Source organism: Mauremys reevesii, linkage group 8 (assembly GCF_016161935.1).
Source record: "Mauremys reevesii isolate NIE-2019 linkage group 8, ASM1616193v1, whole genome shotgun sequence".
Classification (NCBI taxonomy): Eukaryota; Metazoa; Chordata; order Testudines; family Geoemydidae; genus Mauremys; species Mauremys reevesii.
In genome coordinates this window covers 66,614,092-66,641,480 of record NC_052630.1, presented here as the reverse complement: position 1 = coordinate 66,641,480, position 27,389 = coordinate 66,614,092, and the positions used below count along the sequence as shown (strand labels likewise).

At 41.0% G+C, this 27,389-nt stretch overlaps 1 protein-coding gene and 1 long non-coding RNA gene across 12 annotated transcripts in view; one reads left to right on the top strand and one right to left on the bottom strand.

Moving 5' to 3' along the window:
* NR5A2 (nuclear receptor subfamily 5 group A member 2) overlaps positions 1-27,389 on the bottom strand; it is a 118,305-nt gene that overhangs the window by 19,397 nt on the left and 71,519 nt on the right. For all 5 annotated transcript variants that reach the window (XM_039485981.1, XM_039485983.1, XM_039485982.1 and 2 more), the window contains one exon: positions 13,070-13,217. In XM_039485981.1, coding sequence (XP_039341915.1) covers positions 13,070-13,217 — 148 coding nt within the window. The remainder of the gene's footprint in view (positions 1-13,069; positions 13,218-27,389) is intronic.
* Positions 1-27,389, top strand: part of LOC120370783 — a 111,457-nt gene that overhangs the window by 45,919 nt on the left and 38,149 nt on the right. For 3 of the 7 annotated variants that reach the window (XR_005583929.1, XR_005583927.1, XR_005583933.1), the window contains 3 exons: positions 8,401-8,500; positions 8,870-9,035; positions 11,106-11,291. This is a non-coding gene — a long non-coding RNA (uncharacterized LOC120370783). Of the gene's footprint in view, positions 1-3,003; positions 3,044-6,908; positions 7,001-8,400; positions 8,501-8,869; positions 9,036-11,105; positions 11,292-27,389 lie in introns of those variants that run through there. The other 4 variants (XR_005583931.1, XR_005583930.1, XR_005583928.1 and 1 more) reach the window with 3 other exon arrangements.

The following is a 27,389-nucleotide window of genomic DNA, read 5'->3' as shown; positions in this document are numbered from 1 at the left end:
ATCTATCTGTATTGTTGTAGTGCCTATGAGTCCCAGTCACGAACCAGGACCAACGGGGCTAGGTGCTGTAAACACAGTACAAAAAGACAGTCCCTGCACCAAAGAAATTGCATCTAACTACTAGTCTTGAAGTCTGTTTCTGCGCTTTCTTCCATTGCTCCTTTCCTGTTCATTTATTTATTTCATTCTCCCTCCATCTCTCACTGTTACTCTATTCCATTTTTCTCTTTCCTTTCTGCCAATTTTCTCCTCCCCGCCTTTTAATATTTTCAGACTTCTTTCCCATGACCACCCTCCATTCTCTCGCCATCTTTCCCTCTGACCCTCATTCCATACCGTTCTTACCCTTCATCTTTTACACTTTCAGCACTTCCTCTTTTGTCCTGACATGCTCTTTTTCCTCCCATCTGTTTTCCTCCCTGAACTTCCTTCTCTCTTGTTTGTCTGCGCTTGCCTCCATTTTCCTTTCCCTCCCTCAGATCCACCCATTACTTTTTCTTTCTCCTTTGCTAGGAAGCCACTCAAACTGCCACAGTTGTTCCTTCTACTCCACCCACGGTCCATATTTCTTTCTTTTCTCCTCTTTCAGGTCTCTCCCCCTTCTGTCTCTCTTTTCAGGTTGTCCCCCCTTCGCTCTCTCCCAGGTCCTCTATTACATGTCTCCTTTAACTACCTCAGTCCCCACTGTTACAAGTGTGCTCTCTAAATGAGATGTCTGTATATATGTAGTTAGTTAAATAATGTGCTAGAAGGTGGTGCTTAAGAATATGCAGCACTGTACACAGGTTTTCTAGGAGCAATAAAAGTTGTTGTGCACTGCAAATGGATTCCTTCGTGTAGCTCTTTACTTCAGTTCTTAACTGCTTTCCAGCTTGCATTCCTGTCTCCACCATGGCTAATTCCAGTTGCATGTTCTTGGCTGTAGGTAAGATAGGCCCAAGAATCTCTTCAGCCTGGCTGCAAAGAGTCTTTTGATGCAGAGCCAGGATGAAGCACAAGCTACTGCTGCTAAGCTCTTGCATGGCTCTCCACATCAGACCTCTCAGCAGTGGGAGGCAGAGGTCACGTCCACTCTTGCTGCACAGCGAAGAGGCAGGCAGTGTACATTTGGTTGGTCAGCAGGTGGCAGGAATAAAAGCTGCCGTTTGTGGCTGGAGAAGGCACTGCTCTGCTCACAGCCTGGCAGGGCTGCTACAGCCATAGTCAGGCATCAATGGGATGAGAGAAGTATAATGGGGATTTTTGGCACACTCTGCAGTGTCCCCCCCCTTAGAGGCTGACTGTCAAGTTTATGTTGGCTTTCAGGTGATCATCTATGTTCACACTGTGTTTAAACATGTTTGTAGCTAACAGCTCTGATCCCAGTGTGGAATGGGCCTTTGTTGGGCTAGATTGTTCCACATTTCAGACTTAGCTCATAGTTATTTACAGCACTTCATTGTTCCCTTCTACACCTCATCATAAATTCATGTTTGTAAACAAACTCTCGAGATGTTAGAAATTGGCTGGAAAAAATCACTGTTAGGATTTTAAAAGGTTTCATATATTTAGTACTGCAAACTCCTACAAGTTAGATATTATGGCCAGATCATGCCAATCCTTACTTATGTAACTAGACACAATGCTTACTTACAGCAGTAAGGATTTGCAAGAACCTCTTAATTTTACTCTGTGGGCAGGGGTGATGGGAGAATTATTACCAGTTCTAATGACCACTTCTACATAACAATATTTAATTCTCAGCCTGGCACAATTACTTTCAGAAGCTATCCATACTTTCAGAATATTACCTTATGTCTCAATTCAGCAAAGCACTTAAGATCATGCTTACCTTTCAAAATGTGGGGTGGGCCTATTACATTCAAAATTAATCAAATGGATACGTTTTGCTGGACTGGGGGTCTTGGACACCAAAACTGAGGAACTGGTCTAAGGAGTTTATTGCTTCTGCTTATAGTACTTGAAAATTATGTATGTATGCTCATTCCCCCCGCCGCCCAACATGCACTCCAGTACCATGCAAACATTGAACATATGTAATCTACATTAAAGCCATATTTGATGCACAAATTCCAAAGTGACCTATCAGACCCAAATGTGGACCTGTGCTGTTGATTTTTTCAGTATAGCTGTTAGCAGTGGGGGAAGCATCTAATACTACAGTGACTGACATTCTATAAATTCATTAGATAGATAAAGTCCCTTGGTATTGTGATTGCAGAAGATACTGGTAGGCTTATTCTGAAATCCCCACTGAATGCATATAAAGGCAGTATAGAATACAAACATCACTTGGATACCCATGTTTCTAATTACTGACAAAACTGCATCTAACAAATATGTGACCTAATTTTCTTTTCAGCATCTGATCCTTTTGTTTAAAAAATTGCATTTTTAAAAATGCAGTGAAAGAAACTGCAGGCTTTTTTTGTCTTTAACATCCCCCCTTCCCCAAAGGTATCGTGATCATATCGGGAGTAGTTCATGCCTGGTGTAACTCCATTGAACTCAGTGGAGTTACACCGAGGTGAATCTGCATCATTCATTGTGTTTTATCAAATATCATCATTCATTTGCATTGATTTTTATTTAATTTCTACATAATTTTGGCTTAGTGCACTTGTTAAAACACAATCAATGTAACCATAAAACAGAAGGGAACCTCTGCTTCCTTTTGAGGAGTTTATTAACCATGACTCTAACATCCAGAGCTGAGGTGAATTATAAAGGATTAAAAACCAAAACGGCTGGTTTAATTCCTCATCATAATTTATTAACCCCCCATGTTAGGAAGAAATCACTTGAGGCCAGAGAGCAGACAGCTAACCAAAACCTCCATTTTATTTACAGAGACAGAGAGCTCACTCAGCCGGTTGAAACCGGCTGAGCTATCCCTTAATAGTCTAACTCAGTTGCCATAGTAATAAAACCCATGACAACCAAATACACAACACCCCACCTCTGTTCATTTTACTCCTTTAAAATAATTTCCCTTTTTCATAGACACTAAACAGATATAGATTTAGAAACTCTTTGAAGAAAGGTAAGTAGAAAACGAATGTTAGCTGTCTATTTTTCTTCTAAGCTGATTGTACAGTATTTGGAAACCAGCATGGAAGCCTGGACTAAAAAATTGTCAGCTTGCCGAATACGTGTTGTCCAAGAAGCAGAGAGTAGTCTTGCATGGGCAACCCAGTTTATCAAAATCCTCACTCCACACATCATCATTTAGCATCTGTAACAACTTCAGGAATCAGGATTCATTTCCCATTATTTGGCTTTTTGTTGCTGGTTATGATGGATGAAGTAAAAGGAAGACACTTGATTTCTTTCCCTATACAGTAACTCCCCACTTAATGCCCTCTCGTTTAATGTTGTTTTGATCTTACGTCCCTGCTCAATTACAGAACATGCTCCATTTAAAGTTGTGCAATGCTTCGCTATAACATCATTTGGCTGCCTACTTTGTCCACAGCTGGCAGCCCCCCCCCCATTCAGCTCCCCTACGTCCTCCTGCCCGTGGCAATCAGCTGGCTTGTGGCATTCAGAAGGGAGGGGGGAGGAGTGAGGACTCAGTGCTTAGGCTCCCCCTCCCTCCCCTGCCTCCCGAAAGCTGCAAACCAGCTGATTGCCGTGGGAGGGAGGGGGGAGCCTGAGTGCCGAGTCCTCGCTCCTCCCTCCTTCCCCCTGAATGTTGCAAGCCAGCTGATTGCCGTTGGCAGGAGGGAGGGAGGAGACGTGAGGATGTGGTGCACCTCCCCCCTCCCTCCCCTGCCTCCTGCCCACAGCAATCAGCAGGCTTGCAGCGTTCAGGAGGCAGGGGAGGGAGGTGGAGCCTGCGCACCATGTCCTCGCTCCTCCCCGCTCCCTCCTGCCTCTTGAACGCTGCAAGCCAGCTGATTGCCGCGGGCAGGAGGCAGGGGAGAGAGGGGAGAGGACACGGCGTGGGAATAGAGGGGGAGGAGTAGGGGGAAGAAGAGGCGGGTTAAGGATGGGGACTTAGGAGAAGGGGTGGCATGGGCAGGCCGAGGGTTGAGCCCTCCGCTCCTGGTGCTTGCAGAGAAGGGGAAGCTGCCGCTGCTGCTGTGCAATGTGCTTCTCCTAGCCTACAGCACCTTCAGCCTGCTTTCCCCCCCTCATTGTCTCCACTGCCAGTGGGCTGTGCCTGTGTGGGGTAAGGCAGGGGCACCTCCCAACTATACTACTGTACTGTACTGTATGGCAAAAAAATTATCCCTGGAACCTAACCCCTTTTATGTTCATTCTTATGGGGAAATTGGATTCGCTTAACATCGTTTCACTTTAAGTCGCATTTTTCAGGAACATAACTACAACGTTAAGTGAGGAGTTACTGTATAGAATTTAGAAGGGCCAGAGTAGCAAAGGAATATGGTTTTGATATAAGGTTGCAAAGGAAAGTCAAGTACGTGTCATTTTATGCCATACGATATATGGAATGTAAGTGTTCGGGTGTGAAAAGTGAGCTTTGAAAGGATGAATTTCAAAGGGTTCCACACAGTGTTAGCCCCTTGATTCCCACTGACATAAAAATGTAGACAGTAACTCCTTCAGGACAATATGTTACACAATTTATAAAGAAAAAGACTTCCCCCAACATCCATAAAAGTTCTTTAATCAGGGGCTTTTAGCTGTGACTTTTATGGAGTCTGCCATAAGGCAGCCCTGCCTGGAGTGCCCTCCTGTGACAGGCTGAGGCATGACAGTCATGCTTGCCTCAGTTTCCCCTTTCAGAGTCCCCAATAACTCTACACAAGCTGTCTAGACTTCCTTCACTCACAGGGACCAGTCACCCTTTCTCAGGGCCAGATGATATGTTGGTTATGATACTTTCAATTATATAGCATTTTTCATCCAAGGATCTCATTATTACTTACAAAGGTGAGTAGATACTATTGCCATTTTACAGATAAGGAGACTGAAGCATCAGTTGAGTAATTGTCCAAAGCCACATTGTGAATTTGTGACAGTCAGTAATAGAAAACAATTCCCCTGACACCCATCCCCTTGGGAAAATCCCTCATAACATGAGTTAATCCGAAATGTGTTCAAATCTATAGCAATTAGGATCAAAGAAATAGAAAATAAACAAAAGTAATATGTGAAATATTTTTATTGGGCCAACTCAGTTCAAACAAACTTTACTTTAATAGACTTTAAGGCCAGAAAGGGCCATTATGATCATCTAGTCTGACTTTAATGTCAACACAGGTCAAAGAACCCCACCCCTCAGAAATTCTTCCATCAAGCCCATAACTTCTATGTAAGCTATAGCATATCTTTTAGAAACACATCCAGGCATGATTTAAAATCTTCAGGTGACAGAGAATCCACCATGTTCCTAGGTGATGGTTCAATAATTAAATATCCTCACTGTTAAAACTGCACCTACTTACTATGACCTGCCTAAAAAATATTTATTAGCTATCTCACCAGTTCCATTTAAGGCACATTTAGGGCTTGATCCCAGAAACGTGAATAATCCCATTGATTTCAGTGGGATTACTCACACTAGTAAATATTTGCAGGACTAAACCTTTATTTGATAACCAGGGCAACTCTACACTAATAAGCAACCAACTCAATGAATTTAAAGGTGTCTCCTTGCTTGTGCATGTCATTCTTAGGCTGGGAGTAAAGAACAGGGAATTAAACTATCTATGCTAAACACCATCAGTTGAGTAAACAACACTATTAATGTAACAAGCATCACACAGGATAAATATATTGTCAAACTATTGTTTGGAAAAATATACTTAAATACATGGTGTTTTTAGCTATTGCAGCCAGCTGCCATCTCATAATAAATGAAATTCACTCCTTCCCTTGATATAAATACATATTGATTAGGTTTAAACTCTGAACTTCAAAATGAGTTATATCTGCCCATGGCTCAACTGCTTTGTTCACTAGAAAGAAAAAAACAACCCAACAACCCCAACACCTATTATACTGCGTTTAATTAAGACAAGCATCAGCTTTATGTACAATTATTTGCTTCTGCCAAGTCTCTATGGTGTAAATATTGAATGGTCACATCTCCTGAATGCTAATCAATCCTTTCTGAATTCCAAATGATTACATAAATTTAAGGAAATGTTTATTTGCCAGTATTATCCTCAGATGCATACATTAGTTAGACATTAGGCTCAAGATATGTGCATCTATTTGACAAGTATACAGTAAGTATTTTTTTCTAAATTAGACTATCATATGGGGAAAGTTAAAAGCCATGTCTGCATGCTAATAATGCTGAGAACCCCAGGATATTCCTCTTGCTTATCTGAGTTCACTAGATACAATTTTTCTAATGCACTCGGGTAACAGTATGTGATGAATACATTACAAAGACCTCCAATGGTTATCACTAAAAACCATCGTAATATTAGACCAGTTCTAAAGAGGCATATTTTATAAGCTGTCAAAGGTAAAACAATAAATCTGGAGTGACCACAATGTGCATTCTGAATAAGATTAAATTAAACCATAAGTACTGTCTGTTACTTTCAATAAGAATCAAGCATATTTAAGGCAACAATTCTGTCTTTGCATGCATGTGTGCAGTCAGCTTTTACTGAACTCAATTAGAGATCTGCATTAGCTACTGGGGGCAGAATTTGTCCCACAGTATACTTCACTTCCACCTTGTAGCATCTGTTTTGAGCTCTTTGAATGAAACATGCTATATAAATACAAAGTATTAGGAGTATTATCTATGAGCCTCCCAACAGCCGTTAAGATTAAAGAACTATTTTTGTTCCAATTTTACAGAAGGTGAAATAGAGGCACAGAAAGCCTTAGGTAACTTGCACACTGGAAATAGAATTTCCGGAAATAACTTTGTCTGACCTAATCTTTCCTCCTATTATTTCATGTTCCCAAATTTATAGCACCTTTAGTGAACTGTGCCTTTAACAAACCCAAACCAGAAAATCCAAGTGGCTGGGACCAAGTGTGGTAGATGCAGGAAGCTGCAGTAAAGGTCTGTTTGTTGGGTTGTGTCTCTGTGTGTGATAACAAATTGAGGGTCATATACCCCTGCACTGATTAGTTTCTGTCTAGCTCTCTGATATTGTCCTCTGTTCCCTCCTCAGACCCCTTTGCCCTGCTCAAACCACATGACTCACTGACTACTTTGTTCCCATCTCACACTTCCCAGATCTGTGGACCCCTAAGCCTTGTAACTCCCACCACAAACCAGTCCACATGCCCCTTTCACATCCCTCTTTAAAACATACCACTTCCAAATGATATCCTAGTGTTCCTCACCCAAGATGGGCTAACTAATCTTGTGATAAAAAATAAACCCTCAGCAAAAACTGGAAGTGACAAGTTACATGTGAACCACAAAGCTTTAGCACTATTCATTACTGAATGCTTTCCCCTAGCTTTTGTCTGTTTAGATTGTAAGCTCTTTGGAGAAAGGGACCATTCCTTGTCTGTAAATCACTCAGCACACTGTGGATGCTATATAAGTAAATAATAGTAATAATTAATCACAAAATGCTCTTCCAGCTTCAGGCTGCTGCTGAGCTCTTGGAACCAACTGAAAAGAGTTGCTGCACAGATTTCTCTGTGTGCTTTCCAAGAAGCAAATGATGGAGCACAATAACGAGAGCTGTCCTCTCCCATCTGTGCTGGACTACTACAGAGAATACACAGACATAAGTACAGGTTCCTTTGCTAATATTGCTCCTATCTGGCAAAAAAGGGGGACATCTCTAATGGACAACATAACATCCAGGGAGAGTGAATCACAATTGTCTCCCCATGTGACATGGTGGCCTGCTTGAAAACGAAGGCTTTCTTTGCTTTGTTTAATAGCCGATTGTTTGCCATACATAATGATTAAATGTTTACCGTTTGTACAAGTCCCTGTTGCCTCATGTTAAGTGAGATGCAAGATCAATAGTTGCTCTGCAATTATTTGCCCATTGATAAAGCCTTCATTTCTTAAATGAAGTACATTTATCTGTGTTCTGACAGTGATGAGAGAAGTACCAGTCAGTTGCTGCCTATTCTAGCATTAAGCTCCGCAGGCAAACAAGTGGCTGGACATGGGTCAAATGATGTCTAACTTTCTTCCTATTGGCATTTCACTTTACAAACTGTTCTGATGGAAGTGTTGACAAATCCTTGCTCAGTTCTAATGATGAAAGCTAGCACGACAAATAGGAAGTTTTGGTAAAAGGAAAACAATGGCTGGATTTCAGTTTAAATGACTTGACTGTAAAAATACTAGACAGCAATAAAGAAAAGATCTGTTGCACCTGAGAAGATGATAGAAAGTATCCCAATGAGAAACCTGCTTGCTTGTTAAAATGTCCATTTTAAATTAGTCATTTAGTTAATGGAAAATTAATCGGAACTCTTCTTTTGTAGAAAGGGGACCTAATTTAGAGCTAAAGTGTGAAATCCTGGCCTCATTGAAGTCACTGGCAAAATTCCTATTTGCTTCAAGGGAGTGAGGATTTCATCCAAGGTATGCTGTATTTATCTGTTTCTGCTTTAGGGTTGCAAAATGTTAGTGCTAGTCAGTGAAGCAGCAAGGTGACAATGCTGTTTTGCTGCTAAAATACATGCACTTTTCTGTTCATGTGTGTACGTGAAAAGGAATATTTTTGACATTGTTGGATTTGGAAATAATTCATATGTTTGTAGCTTTGTTTATATTAGCTGTTATTATTAAGCAGTCTGCAACTAGTATTTTAATTATGTTAGATGTTTAATTTTGTTGGAGGAATTGATAGCTGTTTCTGTGTGTGCTGATTACTTTACTTAGATATGAATTTTTAAGGGTTGGGTGGTAGTACAATAAGCAGTTAGTACCTGTGGCTACTTTGCTTTCTAGGTGCAGTGTTTGGAGATGGAAAATCTGTGCCTGGGATGTTAATTCATTAGGGACTTAATCCTGTGAGATGCTGAACTACATGTAAGACATGCTGAGCACTCTCCAGTTCCACTGATTCCAAGGGGAACTGAAAGCTCGGAACCCATTGATGAATCAGGATCTGTAGGTAGAAATATTCTGAGGAATTATGTATTAGGATATTTAAGTATCTATTTTCTACTATTTTGACCCATCTCGGTCTTCAGTTCCCTGTAAAATGAGATCAAGTGGTATCTGTTTATTTTTTTACCATAGTTTGCTGCCCTGTTTGGAAATGCCCTATAGAGTTTAATAGAAAATTTTTCTATAGGTTTTGGACCATTTTATAGAAAATTATACTCTTGCTGTAGAATTCTATTGGATGTTTCTAAAATCCCACAGGAAGGATCCCATTCCTTGTTAAATTCTATAAATGTTGAAGGTAATTTCAACAGAACTCGTTTAATGCCCATAAAATTCCATGGGATTTTTCCATAAAAGGCTCGCTGAGAGTGATCCTGCTCCCACTGAAGTCAAATACAAAACTCCCATTGACTTCAATGGGTGTAGGATCAGTCCCATGAAAAGCACAGGCTTAAGTGGGACTGTTACATTTTATCAAAGTCCGGAATAATTTCTCAGGGGGCGGGAGGGATTAAATTGGTAACAATTTAGTTATATTTTGGTGAGACTTGATCTAGTTGTGGCAGAGAAGGCGGGTTTATGGATTTCAGTCTAATTTATTTTGGTGGAAGTTAACGTCTTATGATCTCTGTGGGTCACATCCTGCTTCCTTAAAGGGGATGCTGTTTCCAGATATCTGGGCTTGCCCACTCTCTCCTGATTTGCTCTGCTTCAGCTCCTCTGCTCTCCATTCCTTGTGAGTTAGGCTATGGGCTTCGATCAAAGGTGTGATTTGTAACTGGCATAGGCATACTTGCGCTAGCTTTAATGTAATTAGCATAGTTAAAAATAGCAGTGAGACATGGTGGCATGGACCGCAGAGTGGGCTAGCAACATGAATACCTACCCATGGGGACTGGGCTTGGAGAGGGGTCTTAAGTGACAAGAGAAGAAACAACGTGATAGGGGTGGGAGGCACCAGAAAATAGATGCCAAAAGGGGCAAGGGAAAAAAAGGAACAAGTTAAATCTGTAAAACTCTCTGTTTTCTGGTTCCTAGCTAACTTTGGGATTGGCTGGACTTGGGGACTACAACGCGAATCCTCTCATTTAAGCTTCAACATCCTTTTATTATCTTGGGAATCAATCAAAAGCATTTTTCTGCACAAGCCCTTTGGACCGCTTTACTAGCAGATACTAACAGTCTACTTCTTTAATTTTATATCTAGACCAGCGGTTCTCAAACTATGGGGCGGGCCTCCCAAGGGAGGTGTGGGAATATGTCAAGGGAGGTGCTGTGTGCTTGTGCTTTTTGTGTGTGTGTGTGAAGAGCTCTGGCTGCCAGCCCTGGGTGGCTGGGCTGGGGCTTGTGCAGAAGGGACATGGACACCTGGGAGGTGGGGTTATGGGGACAATGGGAGCCCCACCACCCAGGATTGGGGTCTCTGTTCCTCTCCCCCATCACTCAATCCGTCATTGGGAGGCAGCCTGAGCTCAGACTCTCCTTCTTGACTCCCCAACCCCTCACCTGGAGGTGACAGGGCTCTGGCTGTCAGCCTCAGGGTGGCAGCGGTAGGGCAGAAGTAAGGGTGGCAATGGCGTGCTGTCTGTGGTGAAAAGTGATATCAACAATATCACTAGGCAACTATCTGCATCTTTAGGTGCCTAAATACCTTCAAAAATCTGGCCCTTAAACACATACTTGACTTTAAGCCTCTGAGCAACATCATTAACTTCAGGGGGATTATTCATCTGCTTAAAATATGTGCTTAAGTGCTTCGCTGGAAAGGACATCTGTATTTACTATATTAGTTGTCTCATAATTCTACTTAAAATTTCTGCCTTAGTTCAAGTGGAAACTTCCGATGATGATGTGGATCATGATTATTAATAAATTTACATTTTACTCTTAGTAGGATAACACCTAGCTTCAAATATTGGGCCAAATTCAAGCATGCAGTTAATAGGAGCCATTCTATTGAAGTCAATTATGTTGCACTTGTCTGTGCGAGGCCTGAATTTGGTCCTGTGAGTTAATCTGTTTTCAGATGCACTGGACCTCTCTCAGGTATATATAACTCCTTTGATTTCAGCAGAGGTGGCCCTAACTTACACTAGTATAAGTGAAAGAAGAATCAGACCGTCTGTCTCTGCAAAGGGCTGGGCACTGTTGCAAGATGCTGCGTACCCTCAACTGCTTTGAAGACAAGCTCATCACCTTGCAGAATCAGGCCAAGAGCCAAAAATATAAAGGCAGGGGGCAGAATACTTCCTAACTGAATGGCAAGTACTTGAAGAACAGATGATAATGATCAGATATAAAGACCGCTTAAAATAAACGTGTTTTCCAAATGTAATTAATTTATTCAGCTAATTTGAAATACCACTGAAGTGAGATGAATTTCTCTAGATATTTTATCAGGGAAAAGCTATAAGTCTCTTCAGACCTTTCTATAACATTGTCTAATGACTACAAAAATATACTGTACTAGAACTAAGGAAGCAGATGCCTTGCTTTACACCAGGTTAATTCATAAGACAATACCACTCCTGCCAAGAAAGCTCTGCTTTTCCTTCTCTGAACTTAACCTATGGGAAGAGACAGCTCACCAAATATAGAACGTTAGTGTGTTGCGGTCAGTAGATAAATTACACCTCCCTTTGTTTTTGGGATTGAGCATGTACAAGCCTTGCAATCACCCAATGTGCCTGCCAATGCTGACATCGTCGGGTTTTTTTCAATAACATTTCTGGTTATGTTATTTCACTACACGTTCTATGTCATAAATTATTTTTTCTTCTTTAAGATGCCTATATTTAAAATGAGTTTCCTTCACAAACACTCTAGTTTTCAACACATGCTGTGTGGGGAGTCCAAGAAGAGAGCAAGGCACCAGGAGACAACTTTGAACATTAGCTCTTGGATTTATGCTGCTGCCCAGTCATTTCACTCCTGCAGTTTATTTACAGATGTGCTGCAATAATTCTTTATTTTTAAAGTTTTATTCCTTCGCACAAGAGTTTGTAACTTGAAATTAAAGAAAAAAATATCAGTAGTGCTGAAATTTACAGGTATTTGTTTTTGTTACATTTGGCGCAGTCCCTGCACCTTCTATTTGGACAAAATGTCCTTTGATATAAATGGGATTTTTGTCTATGGAGGGATGGCTGGATCTGGCCCTATTTATATTTTTCAAGTCTCCTCCTTCAGCTGTCTGCCAGCATATAATAAATTCACCTGGCAAAACTGTATTTGCCGGCTTTATTAAGTCAACAAAATGAAAACCTAAAACAGAAGACAGGCAGAAAAATCTGGTCTCCTGAAATCAATAAGAATCCATCTCCCTAATCCTTTTTTTATTCCTGGCAAGAGTGATTTTTCTTGACTGATTCATTGGGAGCACTGATTTAACTAATTTGTCTCGCATAGGTATCTTTTCCATTCTAAGGCCTTTCCACTAGCACAAAATAATCTTATCTTTAAAGTCTATTTCCTGGATAGATCTTTCATAAAATGGCTACCATTTATTTGCACTTTAATAGTGCCTTTCATTGTGCTTTTAAAAACTATTAGTTACATTGTTAGTTTATGCGTTGCAATACTGACACCAAAACGCTAACAAGACTGTGTGTACTTACCATGCACGCTCTTCCAAAATACATGTATATTTCAACCAGCTCTTACAAAATGCTTTATAGAATTCAACACAAAATTATGCCTTTCTATAGTTTTTCTGAACCCTCCTTTAAAATTTAGTAAAATTTGGTTTAAAATTTTATAACATGTTAAAGTACACACTGAAAGCGTATCATACCCTTTTAAATCCCATAGAATCATTTTCACAGAACTCTATTTTGTAAATCCCTCCTACAGTCAATAGCATTTCCCCAAATGTGATAATTCAAAAATAATTTCCAGGTTACTGCGAACATCATAAAATATGTTTCAAAGACTTACTTCATTTTTCAGGAAAAAAATAAAAACCATTTTATGAAGCCAAAGATTTTCAATTAAAAGATATCAATATTAAATAATGCACAAATAACAGGATTTACCTACCTAAACTAAAGAGCACCAAGAATTTGAGACACACAAACTCTCGTAGATCAAACTGCAGGGAACGAAGCTTTGCTACTAGCTCCTGTGCGTGGCTCATAAGATTGTTGAGGGTGGCTCCTGCTTGAGATGCTATTACTGAATAATCCATCTGTAAAAGAAAGTCACATTTTTGTCTGATTATCATTGCCAGATATCGTGTTCAGTTGGAGAGTCTCAAGAAATCTTATGCAAGTGAGATACCCCAGGAAGTAAAACATTTTACTTTAATCTCAAAATAATTATGGAATCAAATCAAGAAGATTTTGTTTAGAAACCTATTCTTGCACGGCATTGTACTTTTCAAATGTTATTGGTGTAAAGCATGTGAGTTTATGGTATGTAACAACATTTTTGAGTACTGGTTTGTACTAAAGTAAAAGACAAAATATTTTTGATATGACACTGTGTGTTATTAAAACTGTCTCCTCCAGCTGTTCATTGTATACAACTGTTGTCTCTCATCCTATAATTGTAAGACCCTTCGGGCAGGGACCATCTTTTCATTGTGTGTGTATACAGTGCATATCTGATCCTTGATCGGGAACATTTGGTGCCATTACCAACTGGAGCATGAAAATAGTTTAATTGAAGGGGCTGAAATCCTGGCCCTATTAAAGTCAATGGGAATGTTGCCATTGACTTTAATGGGGGCCAGGCTTTCACCATAAGACTTTATTCTGAGGATCAAAAAGGTTGCTGTACTTAAAATATAAAGAGCCATATATGGCCCTCATTTACACACCCCTGATTTCAGTTGGGTTGCTCAGACGTAAATGAAGGCAGAGTCCGGCCCGACTTGTCTGCTCTGAAGTTGAAGCCTGTACTTTAAAAAAGGAATTTTCAATGGAAAGCACTTTTAAATTTATGTTTGAGAAGGGCTACATAGGAGCTAATTATTATTATTATTTATTATAAGATAAAATCCACCCTCAACTTCAGATAACATTTCATTGTAACCGAGTTGACTGAGTGAAATTTACCCATTGGCGGAGGTCTTGTACAATGCCCTCTGTACTAAGGAAATACTCTGGTACCCTTGCTTGGAGGGCACTGGTAGAGGAGCCTCAGAGGGTAGCCTTTGCTCCTGTTGTGTACAAAGGAAGTGGGCTCCATGCCTGCTCTGAGTACATTGATCCAGAGGAGACTGGTACCAGGTGTTTGAGAGGAGTGGTGCAGCTTCTGGCAACCTCCATAAATGGGACAGTTGGGGGCAGTGTCTTCTTTTCCAGCCCATAAACTGGAACTACAACTGTAGTCCCATAGAAATTCTCAGGGCTGTGGGAGTGATTTCTACCTCTCTCAGCCCCTGTCAACCCAATGAAGTCCCATTTGCTTTAGTGAATTCCAGTGGACATTAATTCCTCTCAGAGGAGTGAAGCAGGAGTGCTACAGACAGCAGCCTCATCCACAACACACCATTCAACTGCTGCAATCAATGTAGCAGATTTTTTTATATAGGGAGGAAAGCAGGACTGCTTTGGGGGCTTGCCTTCATTGGTATGTACCCCATTTACTCTGTAGAGGAACTAGGACTGCCTATGAACTTTCCTACACTATCCTCACATGTGCAGAAAGAATCGAATGTTGGAATTCATACCCTGAATTACAAAACTTGGTGTGCATGCACAAAGAACTTTTTTTTTAAAGTAGCTTTGATAAATAAAAGCCAATTTTTACCTGTCCACTTATCTGTAAGAGGGAGACATTCTCTCTGCTAAATTTCAAGTTTCAACATCACACACTAGAGCTGTTTAAAAAAAAGTCAGTGACAAAGGCCTGGTCTACACTAAAAAGGGGGTTCGAATTAGGGTACGCAAATTCAGCTACGGGAATAGCGTAGCTGAATTCGAAGTACCCTAATTTGAACTACTCACCCGTCCAGACGCGGCGGGGTCGAACTCCGCAGCTCCCCCGTCGACTCCACCACCGCCGTTTGCAGTGGTGGAGTACCGGAGTCGACCGTGGCGCTTCCGGAGTTCGAACTATCGCGTCTAGATCAGACGCGCTAGTTCGAACTCCGAGAAGTCGAACTCACCGCGTCGACCCGGACGGTAAGTGTGGACTAGCCCAAAGCCATGATTTAGAACCCAGGAGTCTGACTTGCAATCCTGTGTTCTTGCCTCTGGCCCAAGCTGCATCCCACAAACCACCTTAATCACCAAAATAAATTAATCGTTTCAGTAAATAAAAAATTTTAATGTTAACATATCCGTCAGAACAGCAATTTTCTAGTAGTGACATGATACTAACTGCTTACTGCTGTGAAATTATTCACAGCAAAATCATCTCATTCACAACTTAATTTCTCCTTTTGTAACTATGCTGCTTTGTTAGGGGAAAAAAATCTCTCAGTGCTGTACCAATTTCAGAATCTTCATGGGTGAAAATATGATCTTCACTTTCTAATAATAAGTTCAGATGTTTGGATGGATTTCAAGAATATTACTGGCCTTTCTGCTGTGATTATACTATAATGGAAAAACCCAATAGGTGTCTGAATGTCCCACCTTCCCTCTACTGGAGAGCTCTCAGGCAACCAGCTACTCTTTCAGGTGCATTTAATATTTGCAGCACCAGCAAATTTGTCTGGGAGGCAAGTCCTCATCTGCCACTCACCAAGAGCAGACTGTATTAAATTTTTATATTTATTGACATTTCATTACCATAATTGACTGCACTTGGTTCTCTAGTAGAAGGCACAGGGCTGCCTCCTAAGCAGGAGAATTGGTCCCTTGAGGAGGATTTGCAATTAAAAACAAGACAGAATGGATTTTTTTTATTGTGTAAATATGATGAGTTGAATTTTCAGCTTTAACTAGAGAATACTGGGTGTACAGAAGCCTTTTTCAGGAGTGAGAAAAATTATGAGTCAGTGGAAAGACGACCCCCAAAGGTGTCAATCAGTTTATATAAAGTCAACTGTGCATGAAAAAGCCTCAGTTAATGTCTATTCTGAAAAAAAGTGTTCACGTTAAACAGCATGCTATCCTATCTGCCTTGTCTGTGTGCAGTGTACACAACTAGGGGTGTATGGTCAGAGTGGATTTTATTTCTGTATCAAAGCAATTAAATACTAGAAACTCACAGATAACCACAACTACCTTCACACATCCAGTAACTATCCCAAACGCACCAAGCAATCTGTTATTTACAGCCAGGCACTGAGATACCACAGAATATGCTCTGAGGAGAAAGACCAGGACATACATCTTAACATACAACCACCTTCACTAAACAAGGACACTCCACCGAAAAAGTAGACTCCATCATGGAATGGGCTACACAAAGACCCAAGAGTACCTGCTTCAGTACAGAAATACACCCCCTCCAAATGTACACATCTAGTTGTCACCTACCACTGCACATTGGAGCCCATATTGGGTATCCTCAAACAATTACAACCCATACTTGATGGGGATCATCCTGAAAGAAATCTTTCCTGAAACCCCCTCTTCTGGTCTTCAAACAATCTTCCAACCTCTCCAAGCTCATCATCAGAAGCAAGCTCCCTCAGACCAGGACTCACCAACTCAAAGCACCAGATCCTGCCAGAACAACAGATGCAAAATCTGTGGGCTACAATGATTAACACATCTTTCAAGATTATCCCTGGGTCCTTCACATGCCTATCACAATATATGGTGTATCTCATCCAGTGAACTAAATGCCCCAATAACAACTATGTGGGTGAAATGAGGCAATCACTACACTTTCAAATGAACTCACACAGAAAAATGATATAAGACAAAAACACCATATCACCAATGGGTGAATACTTTTTACAAAGCACTCACTGTATATCTAACCTTTCAGTTCTCATCCTCAAAAGATGAGCCTGGGAGCTTAAATTCATAACTTTGCCTAGATATTAAAAATCGTGGACTGAATAGAGAGACTGGATTTATGACTTATTACAACAATCTATAATCCACTTAACTCCCCCAGTTTTTTTCCTTTCCCCTCTATGACTGGAGAGGTGTTAAAAGGGCCACTTCACCTTGAATGGTCCTTTGAAATGTGTAACCTACTTATGCTAAACAATCTGTTCAACCTCGTATTTAGCTGTGATGCTCTGAGTACATTCTGCAGACCTGAAGAAGAGCTCTGTGTAAACTCAAAAGCTTGCCTCTCTCACCAACAGAAGTTGGTCCAATAAAAGATATTACCTCATTCACCACGTCTCTCTAAAAACACCCAAATAAATTACTTGTAACTTGAGCTGGAAATTCACATCATATGCACTTGTATACTGAAGAGCATAACTTTTACCTAATAGTGAGTCATACTGTGCCATCAATGCTAGTTAATTAAACCAAAAATCCGATTGAAATTAAATGATGATTTCTGCCTTAAGATCGATGGTCTGATATTGTGCAACAGATTTTAATGCAGAAGATGGTTCAGCATGACGATTGACGCTTTAAAAAATAAGAGCTTAAAACTAAGCTCCTAAATCCATATTTAGGTGCCTGAGGGTGAGATTTTCACAAGTGCCTAAGTAACTTAGGAGCCCAAGTCCCATTGAATTCAATGGGAGCAATGTTAGGCCAATGCTGAGTACATTTGAAAATCCCACCTTAAAATTGTAAAAAGTGATGTTGTATTTGGGAAAACTTATATCAGAAACCAGATCAAGTAATCTCTAGTTGATCAATATAGTTGTAAGATATTTACTTAGATGGGGCCAAATTCTGAAGTCCTTACACACACAGATCTCTCTGAAGTCAATGAGAGGTTTTGCCTATGTAAGAATTAAAGGCAAATCTTGTTTGCAAAGGAAAACTATATTCTGGGCTAAATATGCTTTGAGCCTGAAGGCCAGGATATGAATGCTACTGACTTAACAGGGACCATCAAATTGATTGCTGCTGTTATGATTTATTATTATAATTGTGCTCTCCATCTCACATGTGCTCTGATCAGCTACTGCCCATGACTGCCTGAATTTCTCCCCAACCTGTCACTTGACTTGTGGCTGGCCTTGTCCACAAGCAAAAGGGGTTGTGGCAGTGGCACAATGAATCTTTTGTGCCCTGAACAGGTGCCAGCAAGTCTTTGGGAGCAGAGCTACTGCTCCTAGCTAGGACTACTTCTTCAAGGCATAGCCAAACAGTTGGCCATAGCAGTCGTTCACCATTTGGTCCGTTCCTGCGCGGCTGCAAGGGCTTGACGGCCCGAGAATCCAACATCGGAACAGATTTGATGAACACATGTAATAGGGGATCTGCCTCTTGGCTGCTTCCACCGCTTGGCTGGTGGAATTTTATCCGAGATGTTACAAACCACCTGGAGAACAGCGTTCGATGGAACATCTTGTAGCATTCTCGCTAGGACTAGTAGCCTCCTAAACATAGATTAGGAAAGATGAGGTCCTCATCCCTTTCACTGGACAGCAGAGCAGGACTGATTTGAAGGGGAGAGCATGCTGCATCCTCTTGAAGGACAACAGAGCTCCTGCTGTAATGGGCTCCTCAGGAGGAATTCTGGTTGAGCCAGCCAGAATTCCATAAGGGATTCCACTGCAATAGAACTCTTCCATACAGAGCCTAATACAAATCGTAAAACGTAAAAGCACAATCTGGCTCCTTCCCTGCACTAAAATTAATTCTTTTTTAAATTAAATTTTATTTAACATCTAGGATCAGGTGGAGGAAATAGAGGGTTGATGGGGGAAGCATGTGCGTGGGGAGACTGAAGCTGAAGTGGTCATATTTGCTAAATGCTTATGGATGGGGGGCAGTAGCAAGTCATAGTGTAGTGATTTGCATAATCACTGTACTGTCCTTTTTCAATAACTAATCCTCTAGTTGGGTAATAATTGTCCTCAGACTAGTAGATTACAGTGACTTTCACAGTGTATAATTATAAAATACCAACTGTACCTCTGAATTTTACATCCTCTTCAACCAGTGCTAGGAACTGCATAACTGAGGAATAAAGCTACAGTTACAGCTCAATAACTGGGCAGCAACTGGACATTCTGACTGGCTGAGGTAATTTAATTTCATTTTAGTGACATTTAGTTCATATCTAATTTAGTACATTAACTTACTGTTTGTGGATGAGTGGGTGTGTTTGGGGAAGGGGGTGTACAGGCAGGTGACTTAACATAAGTTAGCTTCATACCTAAAACTTTCTCATAAGGACTATAGTGACAAGCATGATTTGTAGAGAGAAGGATTATTTACTATCACAAGCATAATTATGCTTCTATTGTTTGCTGAAGCGTGAGACTGTATACCTTTCACTGGCATCTACATTTCACTTTTTTATGTAGCTATTAAAGTTCATTAGAACTTTTCATATATAACTTGCCTCAGTAACTTAATGTTTTTCCTAAATATTTGCTTCAGATTTCTAGAGATGGGCTCATCTTGGACAAAGATAGAAGGTATAGTTAAATCAGTTTTAGTTATATTAATTAAATTGTGATGACTTGTACAGTGTAAGATGCCTGTCATTTTAACATGGTACACAATAATAGAAGATAATGAATTAAGTTGCCAGTGGACCTTTCCCTTAGGATGATGTTATTGTGGTTGCTAATTAGCTATAATATGCAAATAGTAAAACTGATAACACTTCAAAGTACTGTATTTGTTTTGTCTAACTTACATTATAAAGACCACTAGTACATCAAGATAGGAATGGATTGCAATCTCCTGTATTGGGCCATATATATATTATCTACAGTGACTGATTTGACTTTGTTATAAAACCTATCATTGTAAAAGTATTCTCCAGGTGCTGTACAAAGAGCAGTTTTAATCAATTACTTATTTTTTTATAGAAGTAATGACCAAAATCAGGTTCTTCAAATTAACAACATTTATAAACATTATGTTAAAGTAACATGCAGGATCTGGCTAACTCTGTCACCACAATCCATTGTTAAAGTGCCCACTCCATCCTTTGCTCTCCTCATCTTGATTAATACCATCACACACTGTTCAGAGACCTCTACAAAATTACTGTAGGAATTACTATAATGAATGATCCTCCCCAGGGAGTACAATCTACATAGAAATGGCCTGGAACCAAATCCCTGAGTCTGAACATGCCAGAACTTCAGGGAAGTTTAGATCTGGGATCAGAACTTTCTGCTTTTGTGAATGATTACACAGATGCATTAGTGTCATACTAATTCAATATTTTCCCACTGATAGGGAGTGAGGAGGTGCTTTTAACTCCAATAATTTAACATTTCTCTATTTACTCCCCCCCACATTCTCAAAGATTTTCAAATCTCCCTCCACTGGAGGAGGACTGGCTATGCTCACTCTGGAGACCATCAGTGTCACTATTTCAATTGCCCACAGGGGTTGCTAGAAACGATATAGTGTCCTCTCCCTCCAGGGATACTGCTTCTGAATTGCTCCCATTGCTTGTTGGGTCTAGAGCTTGAAATTTGATAAGGGACCTATACTGGCACCATCCTTGTGATGCTGCTACCAGACTGCCAGTCCATTAGCTCATGGTTTGGCGATGTCCCTCTTTGTCTTTTGGGAAACACTATATTAAAGAACGAGAAAGGAAAACATTTCCCAAGGAAAAGTCTAGGTGTTAAAACGGTGTGAAACTCAGCAATTTTGGTTCACAGGGACTAATAGAAGGTGTTCTCCTTGCTGTAAGGATCCTCATCCCTATATATTTTTTTTGAGTTTTAGATTCAAACTCAAAATCTCAGTAGTAAACTGGTTTTGTATTGAATGCATAATATAGCAAAGCCTCCTAAGCAAACACTAATCGTGCCAAGATTGCTGAAAATCTTGGCCCCGGGTTACTTGAAAGGTTCAGGATCCTTAGCAAACCTTTAGATGAACCTGAATTTGGCATTTGTGATTAAGCCTGCAGTCTGGTGAGTTGAGTTTTGTGTAATTTGGGGTGTCACTGTAAACTTTTAGCACAGCTAGAATGAACATGCCATTTTATTATCAGAGATGAGAGACTGTTAAGGACAAACCTAACTGTTTTAAATATGTGGGTTATGGTTCTGTTTTTTCCTTCCCTTTTGGTCAGAGATAGTTAGATCAGATGAGACTTGGGCAAACCTGAACACAAGAGGACAATAAACTGAACAGCATAACAATTATTGCTATACACTGTTTCTATTCACCTTGTCCCAAATCCTGCACAAACCCAATTGGGGATAGACAATCATGTGACCTGTTTTAGTCAATTGGCCAACCAGTCAAAAATTTTAAAAAAATCTCAAAAAAGTCTGAGTTTTAGGCAAAGTTGTGACTCATTGCTTTTTATCTGAATTGATTTGACCAAATGTGGTGATCTGGGGTAACCTGTCTGTACAATTTTATGAATTAAGATTGGTGCCCTGGAGTTGTTCTTATGAAAGTACTGTAGTTTCGAATACCTCTATGTAAATGTGGAATTCACCAGGTGCTGACAGGGTCTGTAGCACATACAGACCAGACTTGGGATGATGGAGAGTAGTTAACCATAATGATTGTACTCTGCCCGCATAATAGGTATGCTAAGAAGGTTGGATGATGCAAGGAGAGCCAGTTTTTTCCAACTCCTCAGCTGGGGATTGGCATTTAGAGAAGTGGAAAATCCCCAAAAGCAGAACAAAGGACATGTTGTTGTTATATAAAGGACATATTGGAATATATAAACTAAAGGGACTCAGAGCGAGAGAGACAGGAAGGTTTAGGTAGAAAAAGATGAGTCGGGCATGCTTTCATAACTTGGGGAGGGGGAGGAAGCTCTCTGCTTAGCTGCTAGAACAACTAACGTCAGAGAAAGCAAGAGACTCCCTGGTTCAGAAGTCAAGCCATGAGCTGCAGCAGAAGTATCCTGGATATGCCCAGAGGACACCTCAGCCCAAAGAATGCCATAGAGTGGTGAAGGAATTGAGGCAGGGAAATGTGTGTAGAATTCATTATTTTTATATAGATCTGTGCATTTCTTGTGTTTTTAAAGGAAGAATGATAGTTTTAGAAATCTGTGCAAAATCTGTCTGTGCTGTGTTATGCCTCTCATGAGCCTTAGAAGAGTTAACCTGTGGACCCTGAACACCCACACAACTGGAGTTCTGGGAGACAGTGTGTTTAAGTTACAGGAGAATCTGGGGGAATGGTCAGTATTGGTCCTTGTCAGTTGGAACACAAAGTCTCAGCTCTCAGGATGAGGTGCTAGGCAGGAGAATCTGCATGCCAAGAGTGTGCCTGAAGACCCCAAGCTAATGGCAGCCTGTGGACTCTGTTAAGACTCCAGCAGCTTAAAGCACACAGGATACTGTAGTTCAATTCCCTCACAGCTGCCTGATGAATGTCCAGGAGGGGGAGCTCAGCTAGATTTGTAACACCATACTAAAAAAGCAGAGGATTTTACTCAGGGCCGGCCCACAGATTTTGGCACCTGAGGTGGGGAGTTCAAATGATGCCCCCATGTCCCCTTGCTTGGGCCAAAACTTTGAAAGGTCTCAATTCTGCCTTCTTCCTGTTCTACTCCTCTCATGGTACTGCTCTGCTACCTACCCCAATAAAGGAGAACTAATAACTTAAAATACCTGTTCAAAAATTTTAAGTAACACTTAACTTTCAAACGCCTGAACAGCAAATGTAACTTTTCTTGTCTGCATAATAAACGCTGGCATTTTTATGTTTGAATAATCAAAGTGGTGCTTTCCGTGCCTTCTTGGTTGCAAAGATTTGAACTGCTTCCTGAAGGTCCACAGTCTCGGCCAGCTCATTCTCTATTGAGATGGTTGCAAGGCCAACCAGCCTCTCCTGTGTCATTGTGGAGCATAGATGTGTTTTTATTAACTTCAGCTTGGAGAAGCTGCGTTCTCCACTGGCAACTGTTACAGGAAGTGTTAGAAGTATGCGCAGAGCAACAAAAGCATTTGGAAAGAGGGTGGTCATCTTATTTGTGCACATATATTCCAGAACAGCCTTTGCAGTTGATCCTGCTGAAATGTATCTTGAAAGGGCTTTCAGTTCATCACCTAAATCACTCACATTAATATCGCGCATGTCATCATGTGTCAACACTGTCTCTAGTGCCCTGCATTGCTGATTGTAGGTCTTCTTCAGGTATAGTGAAGAGTTTTGGAATATCATACAATATCCCAAATATACTGCTGTGTTCCTTGAGCTGCATGAAACGTCCTTCAACTGACTGTACTGCACAATCTAGCACCTGGTTAAAGAATTCAACTTCTAATTGTTGTTTGGAGTCTCTTATGGGATTATCCCATGCCTCGTAATCAAAATGTCATCTTCTTCAGTGACTCTTGTATTCTTGAATGGGTGGGAAAATAGCTTCAGTGTGAAGTTCCTCTGCCAACTTCTGTGCACTCTTCAGAATGTTTTGAAATCCCTCATCTGACCGGTAAGACTGTAGGTATGACTTTGCTTTGTCCAGTTGTTCCATTGCTCCAGATATATCAAGGTCAACACCTTGGAGTCTCTTGCTTACAACATTTATTTCAAACAGTATGTCATGCCACACAGAAATTTGAAGTTATATATGTTTCTGGTGATTCCATTTCCCTCTGCCACTCCTCTCATAGCATTATCCTCCAGAATGGCAACTATGGTATCATCTATCTTTCCAATTTGGTGTTTGATAGGCTTTATCGCCTGCACACGACTTTCCCATCATGTGGCACTCAGTGTCTTCAATGTCAGAGAGGATGTTCCCAGATGTTGCTTCAAAATTTGCCATTGATGAGTTCATGCAGAGAAAAATACATAGATGCTTTGAATTATATTAAAAAATTCAGCAGCCTCACTAGAAGCTGATGCTGCATCACTGACCACCAAGTTCAATGAATGAGAACTGCATGGGGCAAAAAAAGCTCAAGGGTTTAACTCTCTGATCCGTGTCTGCACTCCTCTGTTCTTTCATGTTGGCACCATTATCATAGCCCTGACCTCTTATGTTAGCTATCGCAATTCCTGTGTCTTCCAGCTTTTTAAGAAGCACATTTGTCATACCAGCACCTGTAGTGTCATCAATGTCAATAAATTCTAGAAAATGCTCTCTGACAGTCACCATTGCAGGGACATTTTCATTAGGTTCTGTTATCGTTACAAAACGCACCATTAAAGCACACTCTTCTCTGATCTACACTTTTCTTCAGGAATGTGCATGGTTACATCCATTTGAGATGGAGATATGGATGCTGCAGTAGCTGCCAGGTCACCTGCACTCTGACTAACTGGAAGATCGGGCATCTCCTCACCACTCTCATCCTCACTGGGGCTGGAAGGCTCACTGTGAACATTTGTGTCTATGTATCTCAGGAGAGCTCCTTCCTGCTTAGATAGAAAAGCTTCCTTTGCTTGCTTGCTTTTTCTGAATGCTGCCCCAGAGGGGCATTTTCTTCTTTCACTCATGACTGCTGTTCTGTGCCAGCTCTAGTGGCTCTCAACACTCAATTGAAGGGGACAAATAAGCAGGCTGGAGAAGGGCCTGAGTGAGGGAAGATATCAGTGTCTTAAGGGCCTAACTGGCTCCTACTACTTCAGTTGAATGTCTGTTCTCCTCAAGTGGGTTCAGGGAAGCAGCAGGAAACAGGAAGCTCCCTGAGAAGCTGGTGTTAATCAGTCCAGGCCCCTGGGGGTGCTAGAGATGTACATAAGAGGCTCCTCCTCTCTCTCCCTGCAGCTCCTGCTGCTTTCTGTTGTTCCCTCTCACCTTTTCTCCTGCCTGCCTGTTATGTCTCTTGTGCCCTCCTTCCACCAGCACAGCACTCCACCATCTCTGTGCATGTAGAGCAGAGATAATACATATGCACCAGCAGCAGACACAATTTTCTACGCTCTGGGTCCTAGTGGCACCCCTCCCCCCCAGTCTGGCACCTGAGGCGGCTGCCTCAGTTGGCCTCATGGTAAAGCCAGCCCCGATTTTACTGCAGCTATAACGGGAGCATGGGTAAGATCAAAATGAATAACTCATGTCCTGGCAGCCTGGGCAATAAATCAAATGTTGCACATTAACTCCTGCAGCAAAATGCATGAACAATGAATAGTATTCTGTAGTAATTTGTAATGTCTACTCCTTGAGTTCTGAGTACAAGAAAAATGGCAGCAGATTGTTATGCAGAGAATCCAGTAGGATAGCACATAACCCTGGAGAAATTAAAGTTTCTCTTTAATGGGAAATGGTTTGTTACCATCACATACCATGCGCTTAGCTTCTGAAACCTGGAACATGGAAAGCAACGTGGCAGTAATTTACAATTAACTAATACACTGCAAATCATTCTTTGGTTGTTTTGTGTTATGAAATTTGGAGAGATGTAAAATGCACTTGTGCTAGTTTATTTCCTTTTGAAATGGTAATTACTGTTGCTGAGGGGCAGCACTTAGTACAGAAAATGAAACATGCACAGAAAGGAACTCATCTGTGAGGAACTGCTGAGGGACCATAATGATTTGAAAAAGTGCTTTCTTGAAACACACACACACACACACACACACACACACACACACACACACACACACACACACACACACACACACACACACACACACTTTATGAAACTCCAGCCAGCTAAATAAATAAAACAAGGCCTTTCTGTGTAAGCCTCAGTGCTTGCTGCTTTGCCACTGACTGTGCTTTTTCCTATCAAGGGCCGGAATGTGGCTGAAAAGAAGGAAGGACAGCTGTGCAGCACTCCAGCTGGAGCCCCTGGCCATATACTGTACTTGATTCGATGCCTTTGAAAGGGTGCAGAGTGTGCTTCATGCAACTGGCCCAGTTCTGCTGGCTAGGGTGGAGTAGGTGAAGTTTATGACACTTGTTCATCCTGCTCTTCCCATGGCCTTTGGAGAAGGTTGGCATCACTAGCCAGGAGCGGTCCTTCCCCTTTGAGAGCATAATGGCCATGATTGTAACCAGCTCATGGGCAAAGGTGCAAGGTGCTTTCTGGACTCTCTTAACTTTATTACCTTGCAGGGCTAGTCACAGGCTAGCTCGTAATGTCTCCAAGTTAACAAAGCAGACTATATAGGACTCCATTTACCAAGAATGATGGGCTTGTATTTAAAGTTGATGACAGCCAGAAGCTCAAACATTTCTCTTGAAAGCTTGAATGTTGCCCTATAATCTTGCTTATAGTAAGGATGATAATGATAAATAATATCCATAGCGCTTCTCAGTCAAATGACTCAAAGTACTTTCCATACATTGAGCAATTTAATGTCATGACAATTACTTAATGTAAGTATTATTGGTGTGATGTAGGCATTATCTGCATTTTACTGTTGGGGAAACTGAGGCACAGCTTTACATCTTGGGAGCCGGGCAGCAATCAGCAAGCACACAGCATGCTGCACAGTAGCAGAGGTTGGAAGTATTTTGGTCTAAGACATTGGCACCCCAGAATTACTAAAAACATGGTGGGCTCTTTAGCATCAATGTAAAGCTGACAGACAGTTTCTAAGCTTTCCATAAAAAATTCTCTCTGCATAGTAAGCCCTACTTTCAGTTTATCTCTCTCAGATGTAAATGGGGTGAGTTTATCCTGCCAGGATTTGAACTTGTGGTTCTAGCAAGTCTGGATATTTTAAACCTGATGCTTAGAACACTCAGCTAGCCTCTCTGTAAAATAGTTTCTTTTACTCCTGAACTTTTAGGCCTGAATTTCATTTAAATAGATGGCCTTTTAAACAGAGTGCTTTAAAATTACAAGTGGCAAATTACTTATACTGGCATAGTTAGACCAGTTCCCTGCTAATGTTCCAGTGGATAGGCCACTAGCAGAAACAGGCACAGTCAATGGAGTAGTGCGCACTTCCACTAGCAATGAATTTGACTCAATATTGATGGTGATCAGAGTAGGATGAGACTGCATACCTAGAATCTACCAGCTGTGTGTTTGATTTCGGACTATTTACTGTCTTTTACCAGCTGTCTCAGACTGCTGTGATTTTTGGATAGCCTATTTGATCCAGCTGTTGTTCATCTCTACTTCTCAGTGAAAGTCTTTAGGAGATGAGGTGGAGACTAAGTTCTCAGCACAAGTGAAGTGAGCAGTAGCCCATACTTAAGGACAGGAACTGAAATTGGTGGTTTTTGTTCTTGCAAGGTCGGTCCCTCTATTCTCTGAACATTTCAAGTTGAAGGAAGAGTGTTCAATAGATGAGGGGAAACTCTTGAAGGGAATGCTGAGGGTGCCTGCACTAACTAATGCAGGACTAATGCTGGAAGAGATGTAGGTGAAATTGGGTCTGAAAAGAGGACATATTAGACCAGCTTGTCAGTGGTGGGGCAAAAATGGATGCAACCAGTCCAATTTAGTCATATTTTG